General features: G+C 39.5%; 2 protein-coding genes across 4 annotated transcripts in view; one reads left to right on the top strand and one right to left on the bottom strand.

Moving 5' to 3' along the window:
• Positions 1–6,650, top strand: part of SMC1B (structural maintenance of chromosomes 1B) — a 35,512-nt gene extending 28,862 nt beyond the window's left edge. Inside the window, exons 21-25 of the mRNA XM_075051239.1 lie at positions 504–658; positions 3,197–3,348; positions 3,600–3,669; positions 6,162–6,272; positions 6,543–6,650. Of these exons, the coding sequence (XP_074907340.1) occupies positions 504–658; positions 3,197–3,348; positions 3,600–3,669; positions 6,162–6,272; positions 6,543–6,650 (596 nt within the window). The remainder of the gene's footprint in view (positions 1–503; positions 659–3,196; positions 3,349–3,599; positions 3,670–6,161; positions 6,273–6,542) is intronic.
• A 3,923-nt stretch (positions 6,651–10,573) lies between these two features.
• FAM118A (family with sequence similarity 118 member A) lies at positions 10,574–24,387 on the bottom strand. 3 transcript variants are annotated; one of them, XM_075051814.1, is made up of 8 exons: positions 24,369–24,387; positions 20,418–20,473; positions 18,941–19,193; positions 17,442–17,663; positions 16,699–16,827; positions 15,691–15,976; positions 12,245–12,277; positions 10,574–10,805 (listed from the first exon to the last, which is right to left on the bottom strand). In XM_075051814.1, exons 2-8 carry the CDS (start codon positions 20,462–20,464, stop codon positions 10,705–10,707), a joined length of 1,071 nt encoding a protein of 356 aa, XP_074907915.1. In that variant the 5' UTR covers positions 20,465–20,473; positions 24,369–24,387; the 3' UTR covers positions 10,574–10,704. The 3 variants fall into 3 exon arrangements, with proteins under 3 accessions (XP_074907915.1, XP_074907913.1, XP_074907914.1); XM_075051812.1 differs by lacking the exon at positions 24,369–24,387 and adding an exon at positions 22,837–22,949; XM_075051813.1 differs by lacking the exon at positions 24,369–24,387 and adding an exon at positions 22,004–22,211.
• Positions 24,388–24,968: the final 581 nt, after the last annotated feature.

Consider the following 24,968-nt stretch of genomic DNA (forward strand, 5'->3'; position numbering starts at 1 on the left):
TCATAAAGTATTTTTACTTATTTTCTAAAAATTACTGACTCTTATTATAAAATTCTTTAAATTTTTCTTAAATAATTGAAGGAACATATATGTATTGTCCAGAACTCAGACATGAGCATTACTGCAAAACTACTGGTATCCTTGAAGAACATTCTAGACTTTAAGATATTAAGAAAACCAAGGAGTTCTGAAGCTGTAACAGGTAAATGCTGGTGCTGCTGAAGGCTACCCAGCTTACAGAAGGAATTAGAAGAATTTTGTTCATTGCTCCAGACAAATGTGGCATGGAGCAGATTGAATACATCCCAACTTCTCAGGTTGGGGCCTCCATTTGAAATCTGGAAGGAAACTCCATAATATTGGTATGTTCCTTGTATGTGCATGAGAACCTTTTTGTGCAATAAATATTTTCCTTCATGCTTGTTATGGCACACAATACATATTTGTTCTGTGTATTTGCTTAGAGGCTTATTATGGAGTAATTTCAGTAATTTTTTTCGTAGCTTTTGAGACCAGCAGAAAGGAGGCCAGAACATGCAAGAAAGAATTTGAACAAGTGAAAAAAAAGAGATATGAGCTTTTTAGCCAGTGCTTTGAGCATGCCTCCATAGCTATTGATCAGATCTACAAGAAACTTTGCAGAAACAGTAGTGCTCAGGTGTGTCATGTTCTTGGGTGCTTGGTTTAAAAGGCCTACTCAATACTTTGTTATCTAGAATAAGAGAACTTAATAACACTTTTACTTTTCAAAGACAGTTTCAGTCCTGAAGAGGAAAATTACATAAAGACTTCAGAATTTTAAGGTCAGAGGAGGAATAGGTAATACGCCAAAGCATGCTTGACATTAGACAGAGATGTGATCTAAAGTGTTAACAGAATTGGGAGCTACTCAGTTTGGGTTAGTTTTACTCTTTGTATTTAGCAGACTTGTAAATTATCATGACACAAATGTGAAATATATTTGAGTATGTCATTTAAAAATAACACTGGTTTACAGATCTAGTGATACCAATAATAAGTAATTAAAACCACTTAATCATTAGTATAGATAAAACTAAAAATCATAAATCATTCTTTCTGTGCTAGTGTTTTGTATGAGGTTTTGAAGCTCCTTATACCCCACTAAAATATTTTAAAAAGAGAGACTTAATATATTTGTAGCTTTTAGGAAACCTGTAGAAAAATTGTTTCACAATTGTATTAATCTTTGTTAGCATTCCAGTATTAATGCTGAAAGTAAAGAGGAAACTCATAAATGCTTTAGTTACAACAAATTCTGTAGACGGTTGAATGTTTAAAGGGCTCAGGCTTGAATTCCTTGTCTGTCTTAAACTTCAGATTTTGTGTTTTCTCTGAGTCAGATATTCAGTGAATACCTTAAATATCTTTAAATATATCCTTTCTGCTTCTAGGTTGGACAGGATAATTAAAGCATTTCTTCATAATTACTGGGCGCATACCTTTTCCCCTGGACTAAACATGAGGCAGGATCTTGACTTTGCATCACTCTGAAACAACCAGTATTTTCCAGATGCATTGTCAAAAATAATTAGTTGAGTGCTTTCTTTGAGGTCTGTGATGCTGCGCCTTGATTTGAGCCATAGTGGTAACCTGGTCAAGAGATTTATCCTGTGATTAGCTGGGAAGCTAAAACTGCCTACTAGATGCTAATATAGCAGCTGAAGGAAGCTGGTCTAATTGCATTGGAAGAGTAAACGATTGCTCTGTGTGTGGTGATTTTTTTCTGGTTAGCTAAGGAAAGGGTTAGCTCTGAGTTTTGCTATTAGAGGAGGTGGCCTAGGTTGCAGCTTGAACAGATGTTTTTTAAGCAACCTTAATGATTTTTAACATGAAAATTTCTTGATAGTAAAATTAATATTTCTTAATAATATTATATTGATAACATTTACTAATAATGCTTTACTATCCAGTCCAAAAAAGGGAAGCTTTGATAGATTGAGTTAGTTTAACTTCTAGAGATTCTGGACTCAGAACATTGGTGCACTTAATATATTGCTCAGTAAAATTTATTTCATCAGCACATTGTGTGTTGCAAGTACTTTAAAAGAAACTACTGGCCAAGAAATTGTGCATACACAGACTTGCTGCTGGGTTTGCCACCAGTTCTTTTCCATTCTTCCTCTGTGGAGAGAGAAGTGTTGTTCTTATCATATTTTGATGAGCAAGGAATATCTGTACCCTAGCAAGCTACAAGATGGTTTCTGCTAACAGTGTCTATACATCTTAACACTTCCTCTTGCATAGATACATGCAGTGGCATAGAACTGGGAGTTGCATTGCAAGGTATTTGATATGTTTACAGCCTGAAGAACATTGTAATAACAATGACAGGCATTCTCTCAGCAGAGAAAAAGACAAAAATATGCATACCTCCAACAAAACGAAGGTACTGCAAGCACTGTATCTTACTTCCAGACTATTTACCATAGAAATTATTTTAAATCAAAGTACATGTAGTAGTTTGTTTTCTTCCACTGCATCTGTGATCCAAGAGGATAACTTATTTGAGTGTCAACTATGGAAATTTTTCTTCTATCTCTATGCATTTGTGCAGAGGGGAAGAGACTGTATTTCATTTTCTCTTCTATTTAATGGGAAAAATAAACCATGTAGCAATTAGCTTATCCATCATACTTTTTAATGGTCTGGTAACATGGCTATTCCTTTAAAATAATACTTCTAATTTTTGGACCTGGGAACCAGGATACAAAGTATAGAGAAAGCCTACCTATATTAAAATCTTTCTCTAGCTCAAAGCTAGATTTTGTAAAACTAACCTTTTACAAAAAAGTGTAATTTTGGAAGTATATTTACTCCCAAACAAAAAAGAAAACTACTTTTGAAGTCTAAAATTTTAATAATTCAAAAAAATTAAAGCAATTACATAAAAGGTGATAAAATCAAGTTTATTTAGTCGTTGAAAGTTTGTAAGTAACAAATATGTGGACCCATTTCAAAAATGGTTTTGTTAATTATTCTCCTAGCTCATGGTTTGTTAATGAAGGCATATTCACTGGGAAATTTTATAGTGCTGCTCTTCTGTATAGATGAACAGGTGTCTCCTACAAATGAAGCTAACTTAGCAGTTTCAACACAAGCTCAGTATTTAAACCTAAAAAATATCCACTTAATTTTATAAATGTCACTATTAATAATGAAATGTATGTGTTTCCAGGCATTCCTTACTCCTGAAAATCCTGAGGAGCCTTATTTGGAAGGCATTGGCTTTAACTGCGTGGCTCCAGGAAAACGCTTTATGCCAATGGACAATTTGTCAGGAGGTGAAAAAACTGTGGCAGCTCTGGCTCTTGTGTTTGCTATACACAGGTAAAAGGAATATTATGGTATTATCCAAGTGTGTGGCTGAATAAGTGGCAGGAAGATAGACATTGTTACACTTACAAACATGTTCAAAAAATCTGCTAATAGCGTACTTAAACATTACTAAAGACCTTACTCTATATCTGTCATTACTTCTTGTCAAAATTTTATGATATAGGAAGTGAATCTCTAAAATAATTAGAATGGTTATTAACATTTTTGCATCTAAATGCAAAATACTGTCTTGTCTTCTACAGTTTTCGGCCAGCACCTTTTTTTGTTTTAGATGAGATAGATGCTGCCTTGGATAACACAAACATTGATAAAGTAAGTTGGTCCCTTTCACCTCAGCCTTTTATTGACAATATAATGATATCTTTTGCAGAAGGATGGCTACTTTCATTATAGGTTGATGGGATAAAGAGATTGATTACACTGTCTTAACCTGTTTTAAAATACTACTGGGTTTAGGATGGAAACAGTGGTTGTATGAGATGTTAGACTAGGGCTAGGTTTAAATTCATAAATCTAAATGTGTTTTAATCAGTTCCCAAACTCTGAAGTTGAGAAGAATGGGTCAGGAGTGCAAAAGAATGCCGCATAACCACGTGATGCAATCTGACATGAAGTTTACTTGTGAATTGCTGGTTGGGGTGGGTTGGTTGGAATTTTTAAGGCCTTTGAGTTCCCCTACCTCTAAGAAACAGAAAGGAGCATATCTGCATGTTGAAAGTCAAGTCATTCTGTCACTGGAGTATTTCTTTTATATAATTAGCCTACTAAATATTTTTACATTAACATCAATTAAGGGCTATCACTCCCATCGTTTTAGTCATGTGAATTCTTGCTTGATTGAAGTAACTTCCTGTCCTCCTCTTAATTTCTCTTTCCCTTTTTGCTAATAACTATTTACTGTAAAAACTTGGTTCATTCTGACACATCTGGTAGAAGAGATGTCCACTTTATACCTAAGAACATGCTAAGCAGCATTCTTCTTCAGAACACTATAAATAAAGAATAGCTGATTTTTTTTCTTCTATGTAACTGCATTTCTCAATTCAAACATTTCAAATCTGGTTTACTTTTCAGATAAAAATCACATTTGTAGCCCACAAAAGATGGTCATATTTACAGTTGTTAGCCAAATGGTTCCTAGGCTTACAACCCTCAACCGGTAGTATTTTTAGTTTGAAAGTATCATATTTCATTTGACACACCAGTATGTTTTTAAGATGTATATTCAAGAAAATAAAGAACATCAATGCGGAAAGCTTAAGTATTTTAAGTTCTGGTCTAATGTGTAGTCATAAAAATAACATGCATAAATACCACTTTATGGCCAAAGAGCTATTAAACTTGGATTATATTACACATTAAGGTTAACCCTGAAATTGCCTTAGTTGTCTATGTTAAGCCTTTAGCCGAGTCCATGGGGCCCATCTAATCTGACTGGGAAGTTTTGCTGAGCTTCCTGCTTTGAAGTTGAATTGGGCTTCTCCCCGTTTTGTAACCTTTGTGGCTAGAGACGCGCCCATCTTCCCTGCAGCTGGGCCATCCGGCTGCAGAGCCTCTGTCCGGAATGCCCGCTTGCCTTACTGCCCGTCGGCAGCCCTTCCTTCTCCTGCTGGAAGGAGACGCAGCGTGGAGGGCTCGGGGCAGGATTACTGAAAGGGCTGCTCTCTTCACCTGAACTACGCGAAGCAGGCAACCTGTGGTACGGGCTGTGATGTATATAATATGCTTGGAGAGCAGCTGCCCGTGGAATGCAGGAAGAGGGTGATGAAATAGTGGTTTCCTAGAAAATTCCTTTAATTGGCTTCAGTATCTATCTAGCTATTGTTATAAGGAGGGTTAGATGATTCTCTAAGCATGTGTGAAAAGTGTCTTAAACTGCAGAATGAGCAAAAGCAAACCTGCAGTGATCTGCAAGTATAATTAAGTTAATTTTTCCCTGCTCCCAGGGTCTTTCGTATCTCTTTCCTTATCTGTAAGATGCAGCTGTTATTGGAAAGCACCAAAACCTTCAGACAGAGGAATTAAACATTGCAAGTGAGCAAAAATGATACATGGAAAATTGTGTTGCTGGTGCTCACTCATATCCAGGTTTTATGCTTAGAACTAAGTGTTTTTCTTTCCATTCAGCTTAAGGATTTACTAAAGCAGATGTCCAATAATTTACCAGTAATTATACTGTAAAATGAATGTGAATTATGTAACTCACCGAAGACAGTTCTTCCACTAAAAAATGACTTCCATATCATGTAGATATAACTGTGCAGAGAAATGCCTAATTAAAAATGTACTGCTTTTCCTTTATTCAGCATTTAATTCATATTGTGGGATACTGCCTTATTCGGTCACTAATTTACAACTTAACATTTGTGCCTTTATTTTGCAGATCATTGGAAAAAATGCTGCTGTCTGCAGTGAAATATGTGTTTAACGTCTTAGTTTACAGCCAGTAACAACCTTTTCATACTTTCTTTCCTTATTCAAGAATTTCCACCTTCCTTTGTAGTTATATTAAGTAAAATATTTTTCATTGGCACTGGCCTTTTTCTCTAACTTTTATTCATTGGAGTAAATGATTATTTTCTTAGCATTTTCAAAAAGCAGCAACTCTGAGGGGTTGTTCTAAGAATGTGCAAAGTATCTGTCTTAAGACCATTAAATTTCTCATTTTATCCTGCTTATTTCATAACTGAATTACTGAATTCTGCAACTAACATAGTTCAGTTCTTTCCTCAGCATTCCCTATTTATAGCATGGTTTAAGTCTGCCAGAACTAACTTACTGAAATATTTGGCTTCTTTCCAAAGGTATCAAGTTTCATTAGAGAACAGGCACATGAACAAGTTCAAATGATAGTTATTTCTCTAAAGGAAGAGTTTTATTCCAAAGCAGATGCATTGATTGGAGTGTGTCCAGAGGTAACAATTAATTATTACCAAGTTTTGTTAAATAATACATGCTGGCTTTTGTTGAAGTACTGACACCTTAAGGGTTACTACAGTGAATCATGTACATAATTGTGCTGCTGGATTTGAACTACTTTGTGTTCAGAAATAAGTGCAGGTACTGGCTTGATGAAAAGATCGTTTTGGTAACTCAAGCTCATTATTGTGTATCATAGTCATTTATAAAATGCTTATTTCATGTAACAGAAATGTTTTAAATTGTATGATCCTTCCTCTTCTCAGCATGATGACATTATGTTCAGTCGAGTACTGACTTTGGATCTTACCGAGTATCCAGACGTGGATGACCAGGAGAGAACAGAGGACAAACCCAGTTCTGTTTCAGAATAAAGCATGGATGATTTCAGGGCCAGGTGACAACAGCAAGAACTGGGTTTACAGCCAACTTACAAATCTGAGTTTGGATGTGGCTGTTAGAGGTTGATAGATAAATGTTTACCTTTCAAAAGAAGCAGTTTTCTAAAATATTGAAGGAAGTAATTGTTATTCATTGATACAGTTTTGTTAACAAGTAAGAGATAGCCAGAGATTGTCACTTGTATATGTTCTGGTATGCAGTGCTTTATCTTCGAATGTTTTGGGGATTTTTTTGCCTTAAGATGAAGGATTACAGGTTCACATAAGCACACTGTTACAAAGATCAGCCTCTTGCTTTTCTTATGAGAAGTAATGTGTTTAGCTGCATCTTCAGTGCACTGTTGAGATCCATGCTACCACTGGTCAAGACCTTCACAATTTCTCTCATGTTGCAGCTGCATCTATTTGCCCTTAGATAGGATTATTTCCTGTTTTTTTTAAAACAAGATACTGAAATCTGCCCATTATCTTATGTGGCTTTTGTGACACCCAGTAAGGCTTCAGTCTTCCACTGCAACCTTATGAAAATGTTAACTTTACAATGGCTCATGATATATCTCTATAGGTGTGTTGTAACATGGAAAAATTTCACCTTTGAGGTATTCTACCCCCATACAAAAACTAGGTGTGAGTCAGATGCCATACACCTAGCAGCCTTAGAAAAAAGTAAATTGGTTTGCAGTTGAGATTTGTTGCGTAGCTGTCCCAGTAGTGTCAAGTTTATTTTGATGGCCACACTTCATCTAAGAAGCAAAGTTAATTGAGTTGATTACAGAACACAGAGCTTGAATCACTTCATCTGGCTTAAGTTTCACCTCAGTGTATGCTGAAGATCTTTATTTGGTTTATTGTTGTTCATAATAATTATATCTTATGTTCATATACTAGCTTCCTTCTGTCCACCATGCTGCTTATACACGTCTGCCTTGTAATGTGTTGCTAATATTGTACTTGTTGCACACAACTGATGATGTCTGGACATGTGTGGTTACTGCACAAGGAAGGAATGACGTGAGCAGTAGGTAACGCGTTCGTATGGGAATATAACAATGTAAGTCTGTCCGCTTACACTGTAGACCAGTGTTTATCAAATCCTTATGTTGTTCCCACACTTTATTAATAAAAATTATTTACTCTGAGTGTAAGTTATGAGTTAGCATCAGTCCCTTAATTCAGAATCCATTGACAGATGTGGAAATGCTTGCAGTAGTGTGAAGGATGAATAGAAGAGCAGCCTCTAGTGATTTTCAAAGACCTTTGACCCACATCAGTCTGAGTATTGCAAATACAGAAGTTTTGTTTTGGTTTGTGGGTTTTTTTAGCCATTTGCTAGGAACAGTTCATTGAAATAGAAAAATACAGTAAAGAATTAAACTGTCTGAAGAACAATGAAAGCTACACATTTTAGTTACTATATAAGAATGGTCTATTTGGCCTTAAATATTTTATTAAAAGAGCATATGCTATCATCAGAGATGTCCTATCAACATTGTTACACAGCTTGAGCAAGACAGGATAATAAATGGTCAACAAGTTTGTTTTCAGTAAATATCTTACTCCCATTTAAAAAAAAATTATGAATTAAGTAGAAAAAGAGCAATCTACATTAGAATCAGCAAACATCATTTAGTATGCCAGCCTGTATGGTTAGTTCTTTCATGGCACTCCACTACTAATTTGAACAGGGCCTTAAACAACCTTACTCTTTCACTTAACAGATAAATGGAACAGATGAGTTTCAGGTTCTGTCCCTTTTGACTGTATTTTAAACCCTTGAGGTAGCTGCAAGGCAATCCCATCCCCAAGATGACTTAAAATATATAGGGGAGGGGGGGTTGTGTAACAAAACCCAAACTAGGCATTTCTACCTTCTTATTGTGTATGTTAGGAATTAAAATAACTCCTTACTTACTCATCTGCTTTTCAGGATATGAATAAATGGCACTTAAACGGGGGGAGGCTGTTGCATAACTTGCAGTTCAGCAGTGTCTACAAAATGGAAGATTCATCGTCAATGCTAGGTGTAAGTTGATCCTTAATACAGGGAGGGGATGTGATTTCCTAATGTGGATCTGACTTCAGGCACAAGATAAGGAGTTACATGACTTTAGGGTTGGGCTTAAATAATTAATCATGGCTATAAATAGCTCAGCTCATCTGATTAATTTTGCTGCAGCTTGAAGCAACAATTTAAGTGTTATAAGCTGATAATCAGCATCCAAAATAGCGTGACAGATCACTTTTCAAAACAGCCAATTCATGCTGACTAGAGAAGCCATTTTGGAAGTTAAGAGTCTTACAGATAATGCTATATGCAGTGCTAAAAGACTTAATTTTCAGAAGTGATGTATGCATAAATACAGTCTCTCAAAGAGAGAAGGTAAGTATGGTCTATACTCAGGCTAGTTTTGCTTTTGATTTTTACCTTGAAACCTTGAGAACTGATACTTAAGGTGCTTAGCAATGATACTGCATGCTAAAACCCTAGTTTCCAGACTGTCAATCATGAAAGATGACTGGGTGTTTTCTCCTGGGGTAGAAGAGTCAGTGTGCATGCATTGTTTAAGATTGCTTTTCTAGGCAAAACGTCTTCAGATCTTTACCTGCTTCAGAACAGGGACAAAGACTTCCACACCACAAAAACTCTTCCCATCCCAGTAGTTACTAGTCTAGAAAGAAGCACGCACCTCACTTTTAAGCTTTTCATTTTGCACACATAGATATTAGAGAACAAGGAGAAATTGGATTTGTGACATAGGAGTAAAGAGTTGACATACCACAATTCAGACATAAAGGTCACCTGACAGACCCATCACTTCCATTCCCTGTAAAACCTCATTATCATATAGCGTGGTCTCAGAAGGCATAACAGATCAAATCCCCAGGGCACATAAGCAGAGAAACGTGACTGAAGCAACCGTCCAGGACTGCCAGATACAAATGTGCGGGCAGCAGAACAAAGAATGGTCCTGAACGTGCTCTCCTGCAGGCATTGAGGTGAGAGGCAGCTGACTAGAAAATTGCAGAAGCTTAGCAGTGTTAGCAACTGAACTGCTAATTATGTCAGTTCAGTGCTGAGATGAGTGCTAGGTGAAGTAACAGCACCTCAGAAAAAAACAGTTAATGCAGTGCCTGACCTTCTCAGTGCCTACTGATCATTTGAGTAATTCAAATGAAGTCAAACTTCTACATTAGAAATGGTCTACAAATACATTATTAGATACTAACTGGTTTTAATTCTGCCACATTAAGACTATCCATTATCTGCTTTCTGAGATAACTAGCTGCATACTCTGTGATTTAAACAACACTATTTTAACTATTTCCATAGAAATACACTGCAAATAGGTCAGTAAGCCCCCATATACATATGGTATGTCCTTGCCAATACATGACTTTTGCATCCTTTTTTTCTCCATGTGATCTCATGCTTGACAGACGGACAACTGAAAACAAATACGCTAAAAGTGTAAAACAGGCAGGTTATCATGATGCAGGTTCTATAAACATGAAACAACAGTTCCTGTTCCTAACAGCTTAGGGATCTGAATCTGAAGCCTGCAAGCAGCCTTGTGCTAACAGACCCCTGAAGAGTTCAACCTGCAGCAGCCTAACTGCAGTTCAGCTGATGAGAATAGAAAACCCTTCATTTTGAAGGCACCTAACAGATAGTCACAGGTATGCTAAAAGTAATTTTTGACAGATTCAAACATTACCTCTGTTGTGGCTTCACCTTGGTAAGAGTTTGGTCCAACTGACTTGAAGGACAGGCAGAGAAAACCTGCACCCACTTGTAAATGACCCTGCAGATACAGTTTTAGTAGTACGGAAGTGCCTGGAGAGTGACTAGTACGACTCAAGCTTTACACACATTACACATTTACAGCTTTAGAAAATAAAAGGCTAAGATGCACAATTTTTATTCCACTTAAAACCATGGAAACACTCTGCTCAAAACTTTCCATACAGCAGATGTAAAACACCTACTGTTAAAAAGCTTCTGGGTTGGGCTTTGGGGTTTTTTTCATTAAATAGTGAGTATACCATTATCTGACTGCTTGATTCTCTTAGAAGAGTCAGTGCCATTTTCTCCTAACTTCCTTTTAGCACAGTCCACACATGAAGTTCCTGTGGAGGGAGAAAAAAAGTAAATTTAATGTTGCTACATATGTGTGCTTTGTATACTTTTTATTAAAAGCACCAAATATTAAGATAAACACAACAGTGGTCCACTGAGGTTCTTGTATTTGGATTCTGAAGTATAACCCTAACCCTATTGAAAGTCTGCACCAGTTCAGTGATCTCCAGCTCTTCCCTAACACTGAGCTCTGGTACTAACATATAAATCAGGAAGTAGCTAGTTATACAGCTGCCTTTTGAAGAAAATAATTATTGACTTTGTGTGATAATGTCTGTGGAGTTCAGAGGTGAGAAGCTTCTTTAAAAAGTTTGGATCCCTTATTCAGAGGAAGAAAATTCTTGGTGAGAGCTACTGTTGAGAGTACGAACAGCATAGCTGGACAGTAAAAACGAATGAAGGGAAATTCCTTCAAATCAGGACATCCATCACTTAAAACTCTAGATATATTTTTTTGCAGGGTATTATACAAATCTGTGTTAAGGAATAATTCTCCTTTATTTTTTTACTTGCGATGTATTCCAAAATACAAGTAAATAGGTGCTAAAATTACTTGTAAGGAGGATGCTAACAAGTTAGTGAAGGAGCTTTATGTTAAGTGGAACTGGAATAAATTGTGCTCAAGTTTTTTGTTTATTTTCCACTGATGCCTAATTGTACTTTACTGAAAAAGGGATTTATGAACTCATCAGAAAGACAGATAAGTTTAACATCTATTTGGAATTACAAAAGTAATCTCTGACTTTATATCTGCTCCCGAGTATCTTGGACCTTCTGTACTTTTTGACGGTGAGGAAGTAGGGGGGGGGGTTAATATACTGCAATGCCAAAGACCCTTATGTCCAATAATGAAATGATACTTCCATACAATTTTGATATTATTTGCAGCAGCAGCACAAGTATCTTAGAAATGTAATCTTTTTTAAGTTGAAGTGGTGTTTCAAATGGAAGTTTTGCTATTTTATACCATAAATTGGGATGTATTACTGCTCTGCTTATTCACAGAAGTATCACAAAAGATGCCTGAACAACACTTAGCCAAAAATTCACCTTCAGTACTACACACTTAAGCTTGAGATTCACTCTTCTATACCTTAAGGAGGGCACTCAAAATAGCCAAACATGTTTGGAAGTTTAAGCCAAAACCACAAGGATGTTAATATTATCTGGGAATATCATCATCAGTAATTTTTAATATACATTTTCTGGAGCTTTTCCATTCTATCATTTCTCATTTTATTGACAGCTGAAAGCCAGCAGTTATCTGCTAATAGGTAGAAAGAGGGTAAAAAGAGAATCTGGTAAGCAGACTTTCAGAGCTAAATGAGAGCGCTGCACAATAATAATTTAATTACTTTGTAATCAGAGACTTATTTTTATCTCTCTGATAGATTATGGAAATTTCTGTAAAAATAAGAAAGTTACTTACCCAATAGTGTTGTGCTATCCACTCGATCAGCATCTAGAGAAGTGTCAGAGACAGGAACAGCACAAGTTAGCGTCAAAAAAGCTTTTACACTTTTATGCAACATCCCAAAATGGCAAGGTTGCATTTAGAATCATATGTCCTATGGCAGGGACACCTTCCACCAGACCAGGCTGCTCAAAGCCCCATCCAGCCTGGCCTTGAACACTGCCAGGGATGGGGCATCCACAACCTCTCTGGGCAAACCTGTTCCAGTGCCTCATCCCCCTCACAGTGAAGAATTTCTTCCTTACATCTAATCTAAATCTACCCTCTTTCAGTTTGAAGTCATTACCACATATCCTGTCACTACACACCCTTGTAAAAGGTACTTCTCCAGCTTTCTTGCAGGCCCCCTTTGGGTACTGGAAGGCCTCTATAAGGTCTCCCCAGAGCCTTCTCCAGGCTGAACAACCCCAATTCTCTCAGCCTGTCTTCACAGGAGAAGTGCTCCAGCCCTCTGATCACCTTCGTGGAAACCTCTGGACTAACTCCAACAGGTCCATGTCCTTCTTATGTTGGAGGCCCCAGACCTGAATGCAGTACTGCAGGTGGGGTCTCACGAGAGCGGAGTAGAGGGGGAGAATCACCTCCCTCGACCTGCTGGTCACGCTTCTTCTGATGCAGCCCAGGATACAGTTGGCTTTCTGGGCTGGAAGCGCACATTGCCAGGTCATGTTGAGTTTTTCATCAACCAACAGCCCCAAGTCCCTCTCCTCAGGGCTGCTCTCAATCCACTCATCGCCCATCCTGTATTTGTGCTTGGGATTGCCCCGACCCATGTGCAGGACCTTGCACTTGGCCTTGTTGAACTTCATGAGGTTTGCACGGGCCCCACCTCTCGATCCTGTCAAGGACCCTCTGGACGGCATCCCTTCCCTCCAGCGTGTCGACCACACCACACAACTCGGTGCTGTCAGCAAACTTGCTGGGGGTGCCCTTAATCCCACTGTCCACGTTGCCGACAAACATGTTAAACATGGCCAGTCCCAATACCGACCCCTGAGGAACGCCACTTGTCACTGTTCTCCACTCAGACATCGAGCCGTTGACCACAACTCTTTGAGTGCGACCATCCAGCCAATTCCTTATCCACTGAGTGGTCCATCTGTCAAATCCATGTCTCTCCAATTTAGAGACACGGATGTCACATGGGACAGTGTCAAACACTTTGCACAAGTTCAGGTAGATGATGTCAGTTGCTCTTCCCTTATCCACCAACACTGTAACCCTGTCATAAAAGGCCACCAAATTTGTCAGGCGTGATCTGCCCTTAGTGAAGCCATGCTGGCTGTCACCAATCACCTCCTTATTTTCCATGTGCCTTAGCATAGTTTCTGGGAGGATCCGCTTGATGATCTTGCTGGGCATAGAGGTGAGATTGATTGGCCTGTAGTTCCCTGGGTCTCCCTTTTTTCCCCTTTTTAAAAACCGGGGCTACGTTTCCCCTTTTCCACTCAGTGGGAACTTCCCCAGTTTGCCACAACTTTTCAAATATGGATAATGGCTTAGCAACTTCTGCTTCATCACTAAATTGAGAATTCTATCAGGGCATCATTGCTGCAGCCCAGGCCACCTCCCATCTTGACCTCTCCAATAGTGAGCAACAGGTCCAGCAGCGCCTCTCCTCTGGCTGGGCTCTCCGTCACCTGTACTAGGAAGTTGTCCTCAACACACTCCAGTAGTTTCCTGGGCTGTTTGCAGTTCACTGTGCTGCTTTTCCAGCAGATGCCGGGGTGGCTGAAGTCTGCTATCAGGATCGGGGCCTGCATTTCTCATTTCTTTCATATAAGCCTTTTAACAAACTCCTTCTGCTATTTTTTTTAAAAGAGAGTTTGTAAATAAGCATGAAAAAATGAAACCTGACAGTTTGGTAATGTGAAGAGCAGTTAATGCACACTTGAATTGAAAACAGTGTGGTTTGGGATCTTGACTTGCAAATGAGATCAACAAGATTCTGCAGTCAGAGTAAGGTCCCTCTTCTTGCAAGTATTAATCCCAATCAGTAATTCCACTGAACAAAAAAGGGAGGATTATAGTCCGATTTTGCAATCATTTCCATTTAGAGCTTATGTAAATATATCTCCCACCCTGTTTTGATATCAATGGCTGCTTCACAATAAACTGGATACTCCAGACTCCACAGGCTCTAGACACTGCCCAGACTGTGAGAAGTATGTCCATCACATCCATCAACAGCAGCATGTCAAAGAAAAAAACTAGCAGTCTGAGGCTACTTCAGTGTCTGAAATTGCACCCCAACTTACTTCTGGGAGTCTACACCGCAGACAAACTTCCTGAAACCTAGATGCTGTGCTCAGTATTTTTTCTAGCCTTCATGGAAAGAAAAATCTAATCCAGTGTAAATGTAATGTTCATCCAGTTACAAAAACCATTACATAATTTGGGCATACACCTGCAGTTTTCTTTTACGGAGGGCAAGGGGAAGGTTCCTGCTATGCACCACTTGGGAATAATTTTAGACAAAAGCTTCCCTGACATGATAAAAGAGCTGTGAAACAGTATTCTTCCCAAGGTCATTTACTCTAGTTATTCTCCTCAACTCTCTGGCTAAGCCAGAGTAGAACTGTCCTTGTTTGGAAAACACTGAAGAAATGTCCTTCCTTCAACATACAGTTGTTTTTCCCTGGTTTTGTATTAAAGGCTCTTCATTGCTACAGCTAAGGAATTTTATGAGTTGAGAGACAACAGGATGGAAGGGAGCAGGGGGGGAAGTAAGTGAATGGACCTAGTTAGGAAAATTTAGCTCCCTGTTGATGCAGGACTAGTCGTTACCTTCAGCAAAGGTATCAAGATATTTCCCATTTTAGCATTAAATGCCCTCTACAGAACACCATTTGCTGTCGCAAATAGAGTATTACTCCACAGCCTCTTCTATTTTATTGTCATAAAACGTTACCCTCACACTCAGGTTTTCTCCCCATTTGTCCTAACTGCGTTAAACCAAACACTATCAGGTGTACTGATTTAATTTCCCATTCTATGCTTAATCAGATATTGTGGCTCAACCAGCTTATCCCACCAGTTAATTCCTTCAATTCTTTTAGTCTTTTTTACTGACATGTCATATTTCATATAATTTAATACTCAATATATTGGAGTAATTCACGCCAAAATATACACAAAGTAAACATCTTAACTAAATGCTAACAAAAAGACAAATTCAGAATTAAAGATTAAATTTGCAAGAATCCACAGACCTTACAGAAAGAAATTTGGTTGGAATTTTGTCACGTGTTCCAACTCTGCATGCCATTCATAAGCAAAGATGCTACACAGGCCAGCTACACATGAGGTCAACACCTCAGACCAACTGCTGATTGTTCAGACATGGCATCCTGCTACATAGCTGCTCAAAATTTTCTTATTAAAGAAAGAGGACACATTACCTGGACTTCTCTGCTTGCAGATTTGAGCAGTCAGATCTTGTACGTACTCTGGGAACTGTTTAAAACAGTCCCCGTAGGACACTACTTTTATTCCGTGCAGCAGCATATCTGCCTGGAGCTTAAAAAAGTGGTCTTCATTTTCTTTAAGCACCAACATATAATGTTCTAAATCCACTTTATTCTTTACAGTATAAAGGAAAAGAGCTTGGAATATCTGATCGCGCAGAGTCTCTCCACAGCCCAAAAACAAAAAAGACTTGGTTCGATACAAATTTTGAAGAACTTCCTGTTAAGAAATAGAAACATGCAAGAGCTACATTTACTTCAGTAGTCAAAAGGCCAAGGTAAGAACTTCTAGAACATCAGACTTAAAAGGAGAAGCAGAGCAGACATCACTATTGAACTGAATTAAGCGTATGTTTTAGGATCAGGGCAAACTGACATTTCATAAGTACTCTTTCTACAAAAATGTTATGTTCAAAATCAAAGTTACTGTACAAAAATAAGTACACACGTAAATATTTCCAGTAAGGGAATTTTAAACTGAAAGAATTATGGTGACAGAATATCAGGCTCCCATTAGGTCAATCTGTAAATAAGGAAAATTAATATTCTTGACCAAATGTTTGACTTCTTAAAATACCTAAGATATGACATTAAGTCCAGAATCCAGAGCTGGTAACAGCTTAAGCCCCTAAAAAATGAATCCAAGCAATCAGATGGTGATGAATCCTTGTTCTGGTGTCTAGTATTTTATGGCTAATGTTCTTTCACAAAATAAATACAAAGAACTCTAAAACTATGACATACAGCTGAGGGTTTTGATTGTGATTTACAAAGCAGCAGTATACAAGAGCACACATTGCCCTAGCAACATAGCTGGCTTTCTGAATACTGCCATTTTTCTGGGCCCCAATTATTTAATCTACATGATAGGTAGTGCGTATGCAGTGATTACAATAAAATAGTTTGGCAAAACGTAGTAAAAATTTTAAAGATCACACGAACCATGACTTCAGGATCTTGAGTAACATCCTTATATCCTGAGGGATCTAGCACCATTCCACAGGGATCAGTATATAAGCCATGAATATGAAGAACTCCATATTTTATATGACCTCTTGCCCACTGAAGAACCTAAAGCATATCATGCAAGTTACATTCTTTTGTTATAATATACTACAATAACTGAGATTCTGAAAAAAATACAGTTGTCCTAACTTACAAAGCCACCTAAAGCAGAAGTAACTTCTTTTGCACTTTTCTGCAGCAAGAGGTAATTTTAATTACTAATTACACAGCTTACTTTAATAAAGAGGTGATTGTCGATACTGAAGATACCTCTGGCTTTTTGGTCTAAACAAGCATTCAACCAAGCAGCAAGTTCCAGCAACGCTGGCACAAAAGATACGAACAGCAAATTAACTACCAGCTAGGTGAAATCGTATTTGTGATTGTAACAATTACTTCATGTAAGTTAAGTAATTTTGTGGGTTTTTTCCAAGGAGTGGGAGGGAATTGGTTAATAAATGTGTCACTGAAATTCCCTTAGGTAACTGTTACCAGATTATTCAGAATAAAAAAGACACGTAAAATATATGTCTGTGCATCTGCTTTTAGCTTATAGACATGCTTTACCAATTAAGAAGTTTTAGCCTTGACACTCTTTAAACAGGAAAACATCTTTCAATGAAGCTTACAGTCTGCCTTCTCTTATTAGAAGTCTTAAAATTTTACCGCTCTCATCATACCTTATCCTTATCTTTCAAGTCTAAAGATTCCATAGGTTTACCCTGTTGCTGACCAAATATTTCAAGTAAATTATCATAGTTTGTAGTCAGAACCATTGTGCCTCTCTCCATGAGTCTCAGGATGGATTGCAGAACAACAGGATTCTGAATGTGTTGTTCTAAATTATCAAACACCTCCATTAAGCAATCCTGGAAGAAGTTGGGCTTTGTATCCCCAGTACGCTGAAGAAAGAAAAAGAGGAACACTTCATAAGGACCACATGCACCATTAGAATTGCCTCCAACAGAACATCCACCTCATTTGTCTACTTAATGCCAAAGCGTTTCTTTAAAAGAGGGCTTATATGGTATACAAAGCATAAAGGTCTCAATGTACAAAACCATCAAAAACAACAATCTCAAATTATTCAGGTGCTCTTGCCTCTACTTAATGTAGCTCAAAATAGTAGTCTGGTTTTCTCAAGGAAGCTTGTAACACAGGTACAATAAACAAAATTATTTTGCTACAGTTAAATCCTCACTCGTCACTTCTAAACAAACATGAAGGTACGCTTTCCTAAAAGCGTAGGCTCCATTTGTCCAGAGTATCTGCTGAGACTGACAGGAACTTGTAATAATTCTGTAAAATATACAGGCTTCCTATTCAATAAATTGTATTAGACGCAGAACAACTGTCTGTTTATAAGCCCAATAGAGTTACTGGCCTAACTACATGGAAACCTCACCTTTCTCAATATGCTTTTACTGCTGTTAAAATGAGTTGGTGTGCTAAAATTATCATTCCCTGGATTCAGAGTCTGGGATATACCATTAAAGGGGTTTGAGTTGGGGTTTTTTTTGCTTCCTGGTTGAGAAAAATGTATTAATCATTAAATCTGCTACAAAGCCTAACCATACATGCAGACTCCTCCCAAAAGAGAGTGGTGGTTATTACACTTTGCCTGTAGAGAAGCCCACCACGGTTTGCAAAACACTCAACACATCCTGCAACTTAGCAGTGTGTATGTCACCCTAATTATTTCAACTAGAAGACTTGGCAAACCTATTGACACGATCTGAAAATCTCCGGAACCTAAGATGAACAGCTGAGAACCTGGGCATGTATGGACTGTCTTCAGCGAAGTGTGAGCTGCAGCGGTGATTAAGTCTGTGTGATCTAAGGCTATCGACAGGGTCAAGGTCTACCTGTACTTTCAGGGTATCTCTAGTTTTAGCCGGCACAGCTATAAATTCCTCTTTCAGTTCCAAGAAACATTATTGCGAATATTTAATAGTTGGGACTCTTGCTTGCATTAATTAAGACAAAAGCTTACTTACACTAAAAACAAGGATTTTTTAGCCTCTCCAAAATGTACAGTGTACTATATGATTACCACCAAAATTTCAATTTTTTACCAGAAAAATTTCCAGTTTTAGAAAGCTGAAAAGAATTTTTGTTGATAACAAAATAAAAGTATATAATAATTTTAGAAATCAATGTATGTTATAAACAGACTCACTGGTGACATTTTCCTGATGAGATCATGTGCAACCACAAGCAGGTCTCTATCTTTGATTACTTTTTTACGAAATTCAGCAACATCTCCTGGATGAAGCACCTCCAGCTGCTCAGCTGCTTCAATTACCGCCTCAATGCAACTTCTCCAGGAGCACAGCGCTGGGATTCCTGGTGCTACTGCAGCACTTACCCCGGTTCCAATTACAAGAAGAAGGTCCCGAGGCTGCTTTCTTATTAGACTTTTTAAGAACTTCCTTTAAAACAGAAAACAAAAATCTTCATTTTTTACAGTGCATTTTCTAACTTGTCTGAAGATCTCGTGACTGACTCAAGAAGTCCATATGAACTATTAACACTTGTGCAAAATACTAACCAGCCAAAAGGAACCAAGTTCTCCATTGCTACACAGAAGAATAGTATTGGCAGCAGTTCACAGCCTTCCCCAAACCGACAATGTACTTTAAGTCTTTTTGTCATTTTAGACAAGTAAGTGTGCATAATTAATTTAAGCCAAAAAACGTCAACTTCAAATCACTAATGTCTTTGAGATCCAAATTGACAATTACCAATTTTCAGTCCACTGGGCTAGCCAAACACCATTTCAAATGGAATTTTGAAAAAAGTAGTCAAAACAGTCCAATGACTTACTTGAAACATGCCTGATAGAAAGTAAGTAGAACTATTTCAAAGGGACAAGTCACAGTATTTCAAAGAAACAAATTTTTGTGGTTTTTTCTGGGAAAAAGCAGTATCTTTTATTCTCATTTATTCTCACTTTAGGATACATGAACGTAAGAACAGTCATGCTTGTTCCGATCAAGGGTTCATCTAGCCCACTATTCAGATGTTACTAACCACAGATTACTCTCAAAGGCGTATTTGGTTCCACGTCAGTATTCACTGCGCAAACCAGCACAAGAAACTGTCGAGAAAGTCTGGCTTTCATGACTACTCTGCGAAGAAGTGAAAATGCATTTAAACCATACAGTGAAATGACTGTATACAAGCAAGGATTTCAGTAATACAGAACCTTAGAATTCCCTTGACTTTCAAAACTACCTTTACAGATTTTTAATTCCTGTTAATCTGATAATCTGGGTGTTTAACACCTCTTATTTCACGATCATCTGAAAGGATCTAGCTAAAACGTTATTTAACTTGAAATAGCCCTAGGCAAAGCAATTAATAAACATGCAGATAAGGTTGCTAGCTAATGCCTACAAAGAATATGTTGCTGATAATCCCCATGCCTTCCTGCTACATTCAGCACGAATTGTTTCCTCTCAGCAAGTGTATTATTTATTCCTCACGAACAGCTTAACTCTGAGTATGAAGCACTCAGTCAGTGGAGAAACTAGTTTCTGGGATCATTTCAAGTTTCCAAGCATGATGTATCCAATTTTCAGTAATGTATTTCCATTGTGTTTTCAGATTTCCATTAAGAGACAGTTTTATATAACCTTTGCAACACAAGTTACCTGGATTTCTGCTCACTTCTAATTGTTGATCGTTCTGATGAATCCATCTCTGAGCCCTAAGTAAAACAAAAAGTAAAATAATTCTTGATGCTTCTCCCTTAAAAAAGGCCAAAATTAAAACCATATGTATGACTGTTAGCATTTTCTATTTATTCTTATTAAGTATTTTATAATCAAGACTCTGGATATCACATCCTAGTTAAGCAACGCACTGATAGAAACAAAGCTGACAAATGATGAGCTCCATTTAAGCTCAGTTGATTGACATTTTGAAGCTAACACAGATATAGCTATTCACGCAGCTGAAAAATACTTGTGCCTAAATTCAAGATAAATTTTATCATACCTACTAAAATGTTAATTCTTTTCAAGCAATGAATGCATCTCTTGAATTTATTTTTTTCATAATAATCAGCTGATTCAACCAAGTTTGTGCAAACTGGACTTCTGCAACACGAGACGCCCTCTGCTAACCACCTGGCTACACTACCAGATCATATAACATGAAAGATTTTTCTTCTCAGCAAGTACATTAAATGAAAACTTTAGTGTCATCTATATTGTCTTATGTCTGAAGCATGAGAAGGACTGCATCTTGGCAAGACAATTTGGCTACAACATCATCACTTAGAAATCCCCAAGTTTCATTACAATGATTCTGGGGTTTGTTTTTATAAGGATGTATTTTTTGTTTGGCTTTGAAACACATCTTAGTTTGTGCTTGTGGAGATTGCAGACCCTAATCCCTCAAATAAGCATTCTGCCAGACCCTATGACTCATTGGCTACTTGCCAGCTCCCAGGTTCACATGCTGGAAGCTAATTTGGAAGCAGGAGGCCTGAGTTTGGAGATCATTTGACCAAAAAAACCCCCCACCAACCCCAAAGAAAAGAACAAAACCAAAAAAATCCCCACCCTGTGACAGAGGGACATGAGCATTTCTGTGGAAAACAGAGATCTCTTCTGCAAATGCACCCAGAATGTCTTTTCAAGTGGAAAAATCTTTTCTTGTTGAGATACTTATTTTCTCCATGCTTCCTTCCTTGACAGTATCCTACAAAGATGCTACACTATCATCTGAAGAACAGCAGCACATCCAAAACTCAGAACAATAACCTGCCTAGAGCAAAACACTTCAAAATCTAGAGAACAAGTTTCCATCATATATGGAAAAGTTACGAGTTCACAGTGCAAAACCAACACATGAAGGAAGTGCAACTTACTTATTCTGAAAAGCATTGTATTATTTTATTACCCCATCCAGTGAAGTGTTTGGGAAAGAATCCCTAAGAAAGCTTTAATAATTACATTAATAACTTACCAAAATTAATAAAATAAGCATCTCGCCACAGGATGCTGTCAGTACCAACATTTTGGACCTCATTGTTTCCTTTTATCCCTTAAAGTTGCTTCCTGGAAGGAGAAGCTGTGCAAATAAGTGGCAGCAATTGCCACCACCCCCTAGTAGCTAAATGGCTGCAAACGATAAAGTCTGAATTTCTCCATGCCTTTGAGTGGGGAGTAATTGTGACTAGTCTTGAAAATTCTCTTATTTAATTTAAGAAACACTTCTTCAGTGAGCATACCTAGAAAAACAGAGGACCTGGGCACCAGCATTCAAGACTGGTTTGCTTTTTAAAAGAGACACCGGACCAACCAACGGCACGCACAGTTGCTTTTCAACAACCTTTCCTCATGGCAGCCTGGAAATCGGACCCCTCTATAATCCAGATTCACCAGAAAGCGCTGAATGGGAGCTGGGTCTCTACTTCAAACACAAGGGGGGTTCATCAGAACAAATTCTGATTTTGTCTTTTCTTCCTGTTCAAGAAAGCAGGTTTTATTTAAGGCTCTACCCGTGAAATCGGAGCTCTATCCGCTGACTGAAACGCCAAGCCAATGCTCTGACTGAACCAAACGCTTCTTCCAGGCAGCTTAATATAGGAAAACAGCCTAAAACGTTCAAGGCAAAAGCAGCGGGGCGAAGGAAAGCCTCTTTCCCCTGTCCACCCCGCACACCCGCTGATTCTCTCTGGAAAAAGGCCAAGAGCAGCAGGGGGGTGAAGGCAGGGCAGCAGCCTCTCCCTCCGGTAACGGAGCCGTTACCTCCCTCCTCCTCCTCCTCCTCCTCCCTCAGCGGCGAGGGAGGAGGACCCGCTCCCCCGGCAACGCTGCCGACTCCGGCCGCCCCGGGCCGGGCCCGGCCCTCCCCGGCGGCGCCGCTGCCGCCCGGCCTGCCCGGGAAGCCCCCGCGTCGAACGGCAGCCGGAGCGGCGGTTCCCTTCGGTCCGGTCCGGTCCGGTCCGGTTCGGTCCGGTAGCCGGCGGCCCCCCGCCCGCCCCTCACCGCCGGGCCGGGGGGAGGACGGCGGCCGCGGACCCGAGCGGTGACCCCGGCCCTCACCCCCCGCCGCCGTTACCTCACGGGAGCCGCCTCGCTCCGGCGGGGCGGGCCCAGCGGCAGCGGGGCTTCTCCCGCCCCACCGGCCGGCGGGACCGTCCCCTCCCCGAAGACCTTCCCCGCCGGCCGGGAAACAGCCGCCCCGGGAGGAAGATTCCGCCCGAGAAGCGGCTCGGCCCCGCCGGGCAGCACTCGCCTCGTTAAGACCCGCTTGAACGCCGCTCGCCGTCTCGGTCACGGCGGGGCGACGCCGGGCGAGAGGGAGCGGCGCTGCCGCGCCTCGGCCGGTTCCCCGCGGCGGAGAGGGGTGACGCTCACGCACCGCCGAAAAATCCCCGAAGCCCTTTTCCAGGCAAAACCCGGAACGAGCAGCCCGCGGGTCTGTGTGAAACGGGAGACCCGACTCCGGGCTGCAGGAGAAAGGGAGCTCGAAGGTGAACGGCGTTAGTGCCGTGAAAACTTACGGATGGTGGAAGCACGGAAGATGCGAAGCAGTAGGGCCAGGAGAAAGCAAAACAAAACACGAAAATAAAAAAAAAAAGATAAACAAACCGCACAAAGAGACCCTGCGGGTACCTTCCGTGGCTCCACCGGAGGGGCGGCGTGGCAGCCCACTGCGGGCAGCTCCCCGCGCACCAGAGAGCCCACGGCCGAAGCTCTCCTCCTCTCCAAAGCGCGTTGCTTTTCTTTTTTAGTCTCTTAAAGCCTAAAAAACTCGCAGGTCCTTCGCCACGGGTTATCGAGGTGTTTGACTGACAGCACGTCGCCCGGCTCCACCACGTTTTCCGACAGCGGTGCCCAGCTGGCGTTGCAGCGCTGGGGCTTCAGTGGGGTGACCCCACGGGAGGAGTTTGCCACGGCGGTCCGGTGTGTAAAGGCCGCTCGTGGTGCCTAAGGACACTGTTACAGAACCATACCCCCAAATTCCAGTTGCAAAACTGTGTTGAAAATGTGTCCTCCAATTTTGATTTCGTAGCCGGCGTTCTAAAAACTACTCGCGGTACCATTTTACAGACTTTTGCGGACTTGAACTACTTACTGGCGTTGGCTTCCCAAACATAGGTCTTAAAAGATTTTCTTTGTTTCTCTAGTCAGTCACTTCTATCATTTTGGGGTACAATCAAGATTCACAGGTTTTGCATGACTGTATGATAGATTTGACCACTCCCTTTTGTTTGTTAAACATCAGTGTTGCATTGATATTCTGGTATAGTTTTAGGAGGAATTTTGGTAAGCATGGCCAGTTTTGCAGATAAAACATAAACCCACTGCTTTTACTCCATACCCAGTCTTACTTTTGGCAAGAGTAGTCGTGTTGACCGCACTGACTTCACTTTCAGTTTGTGTAAGAACATTGTGTCCTTGTGAACTGTCTGTAATATGCCCTAGACATCACTTCTCACTTTGTCATTTTTTTATATCACTACCTTGCAGTGTCCCTAGAAAGTCTTTACAAAGATTTGGAGCATCATATTCATAGCAATAAGGAAGATGGAGGATAGGATGAGAGAGAACAGAAAGGGAGAAAAAAGAATGTAACGACAGTCTCACCTGAAAATGGAGGTTTGATGGCGTTAGAGAAGCTCTGCAATGCTTCTAGCTCTTCGCCTTCCACCCTTCGCTACTGCCAGTCAGTCAGCAATGTATTTTAACATGCTGATATTTAGGGTTCAGTAATCCTGAAGGTCAAAGACCTTGTGTTTTAGAAGAACCAGGTGATAGTCTGCTCCCTAAACCCCAGTAACTATGTCTGAAATCCAGCCTGCAATGCCATTTGACACTGCATTGTAATAACGTTGGAATGTATTACTAAATAAGTTGCTGCATATCTTAGAATATTTTGTCAGCTGTAGATAGGAGTCACAAAGACTTGCTAAATATTTTCCAGAGCTTGAGACTCAAGGTCAGACCTATCCTGTAGATTTACAATACCCAATATTCTTCTTTGTTTCGCATTAATTTAAAAAGTAATGAGAGGAAATATTTGTGAAGAAAGGCCCTTGAAAGCTTTTCCATTTTTCAGTCTGAGTCAATTCATCTGATAAATGTTATTACCTTTTCATGTAAGCCTTGTTCCTTTTATATCCTTAGACTACAATAACTATTATTTAAAAAACCCCAACAGTACTCACAACAATAATAAATTACATA

The sequence above is a fragment of the Buteo buteo genome, chromosome 19 (genome assembly GCF_964188355.1).
Source record: "Buteo buteo chromosome 19, bButBut1.hap1.1, whole genome shotgun sequence".
NCBI classification, from domain to species: domain Eukaryota; kingdom Metazoa; phylum Chordata; class Aves; order Accipitriformes; family Accipitridae; genus Buteo; species Buteo buteo.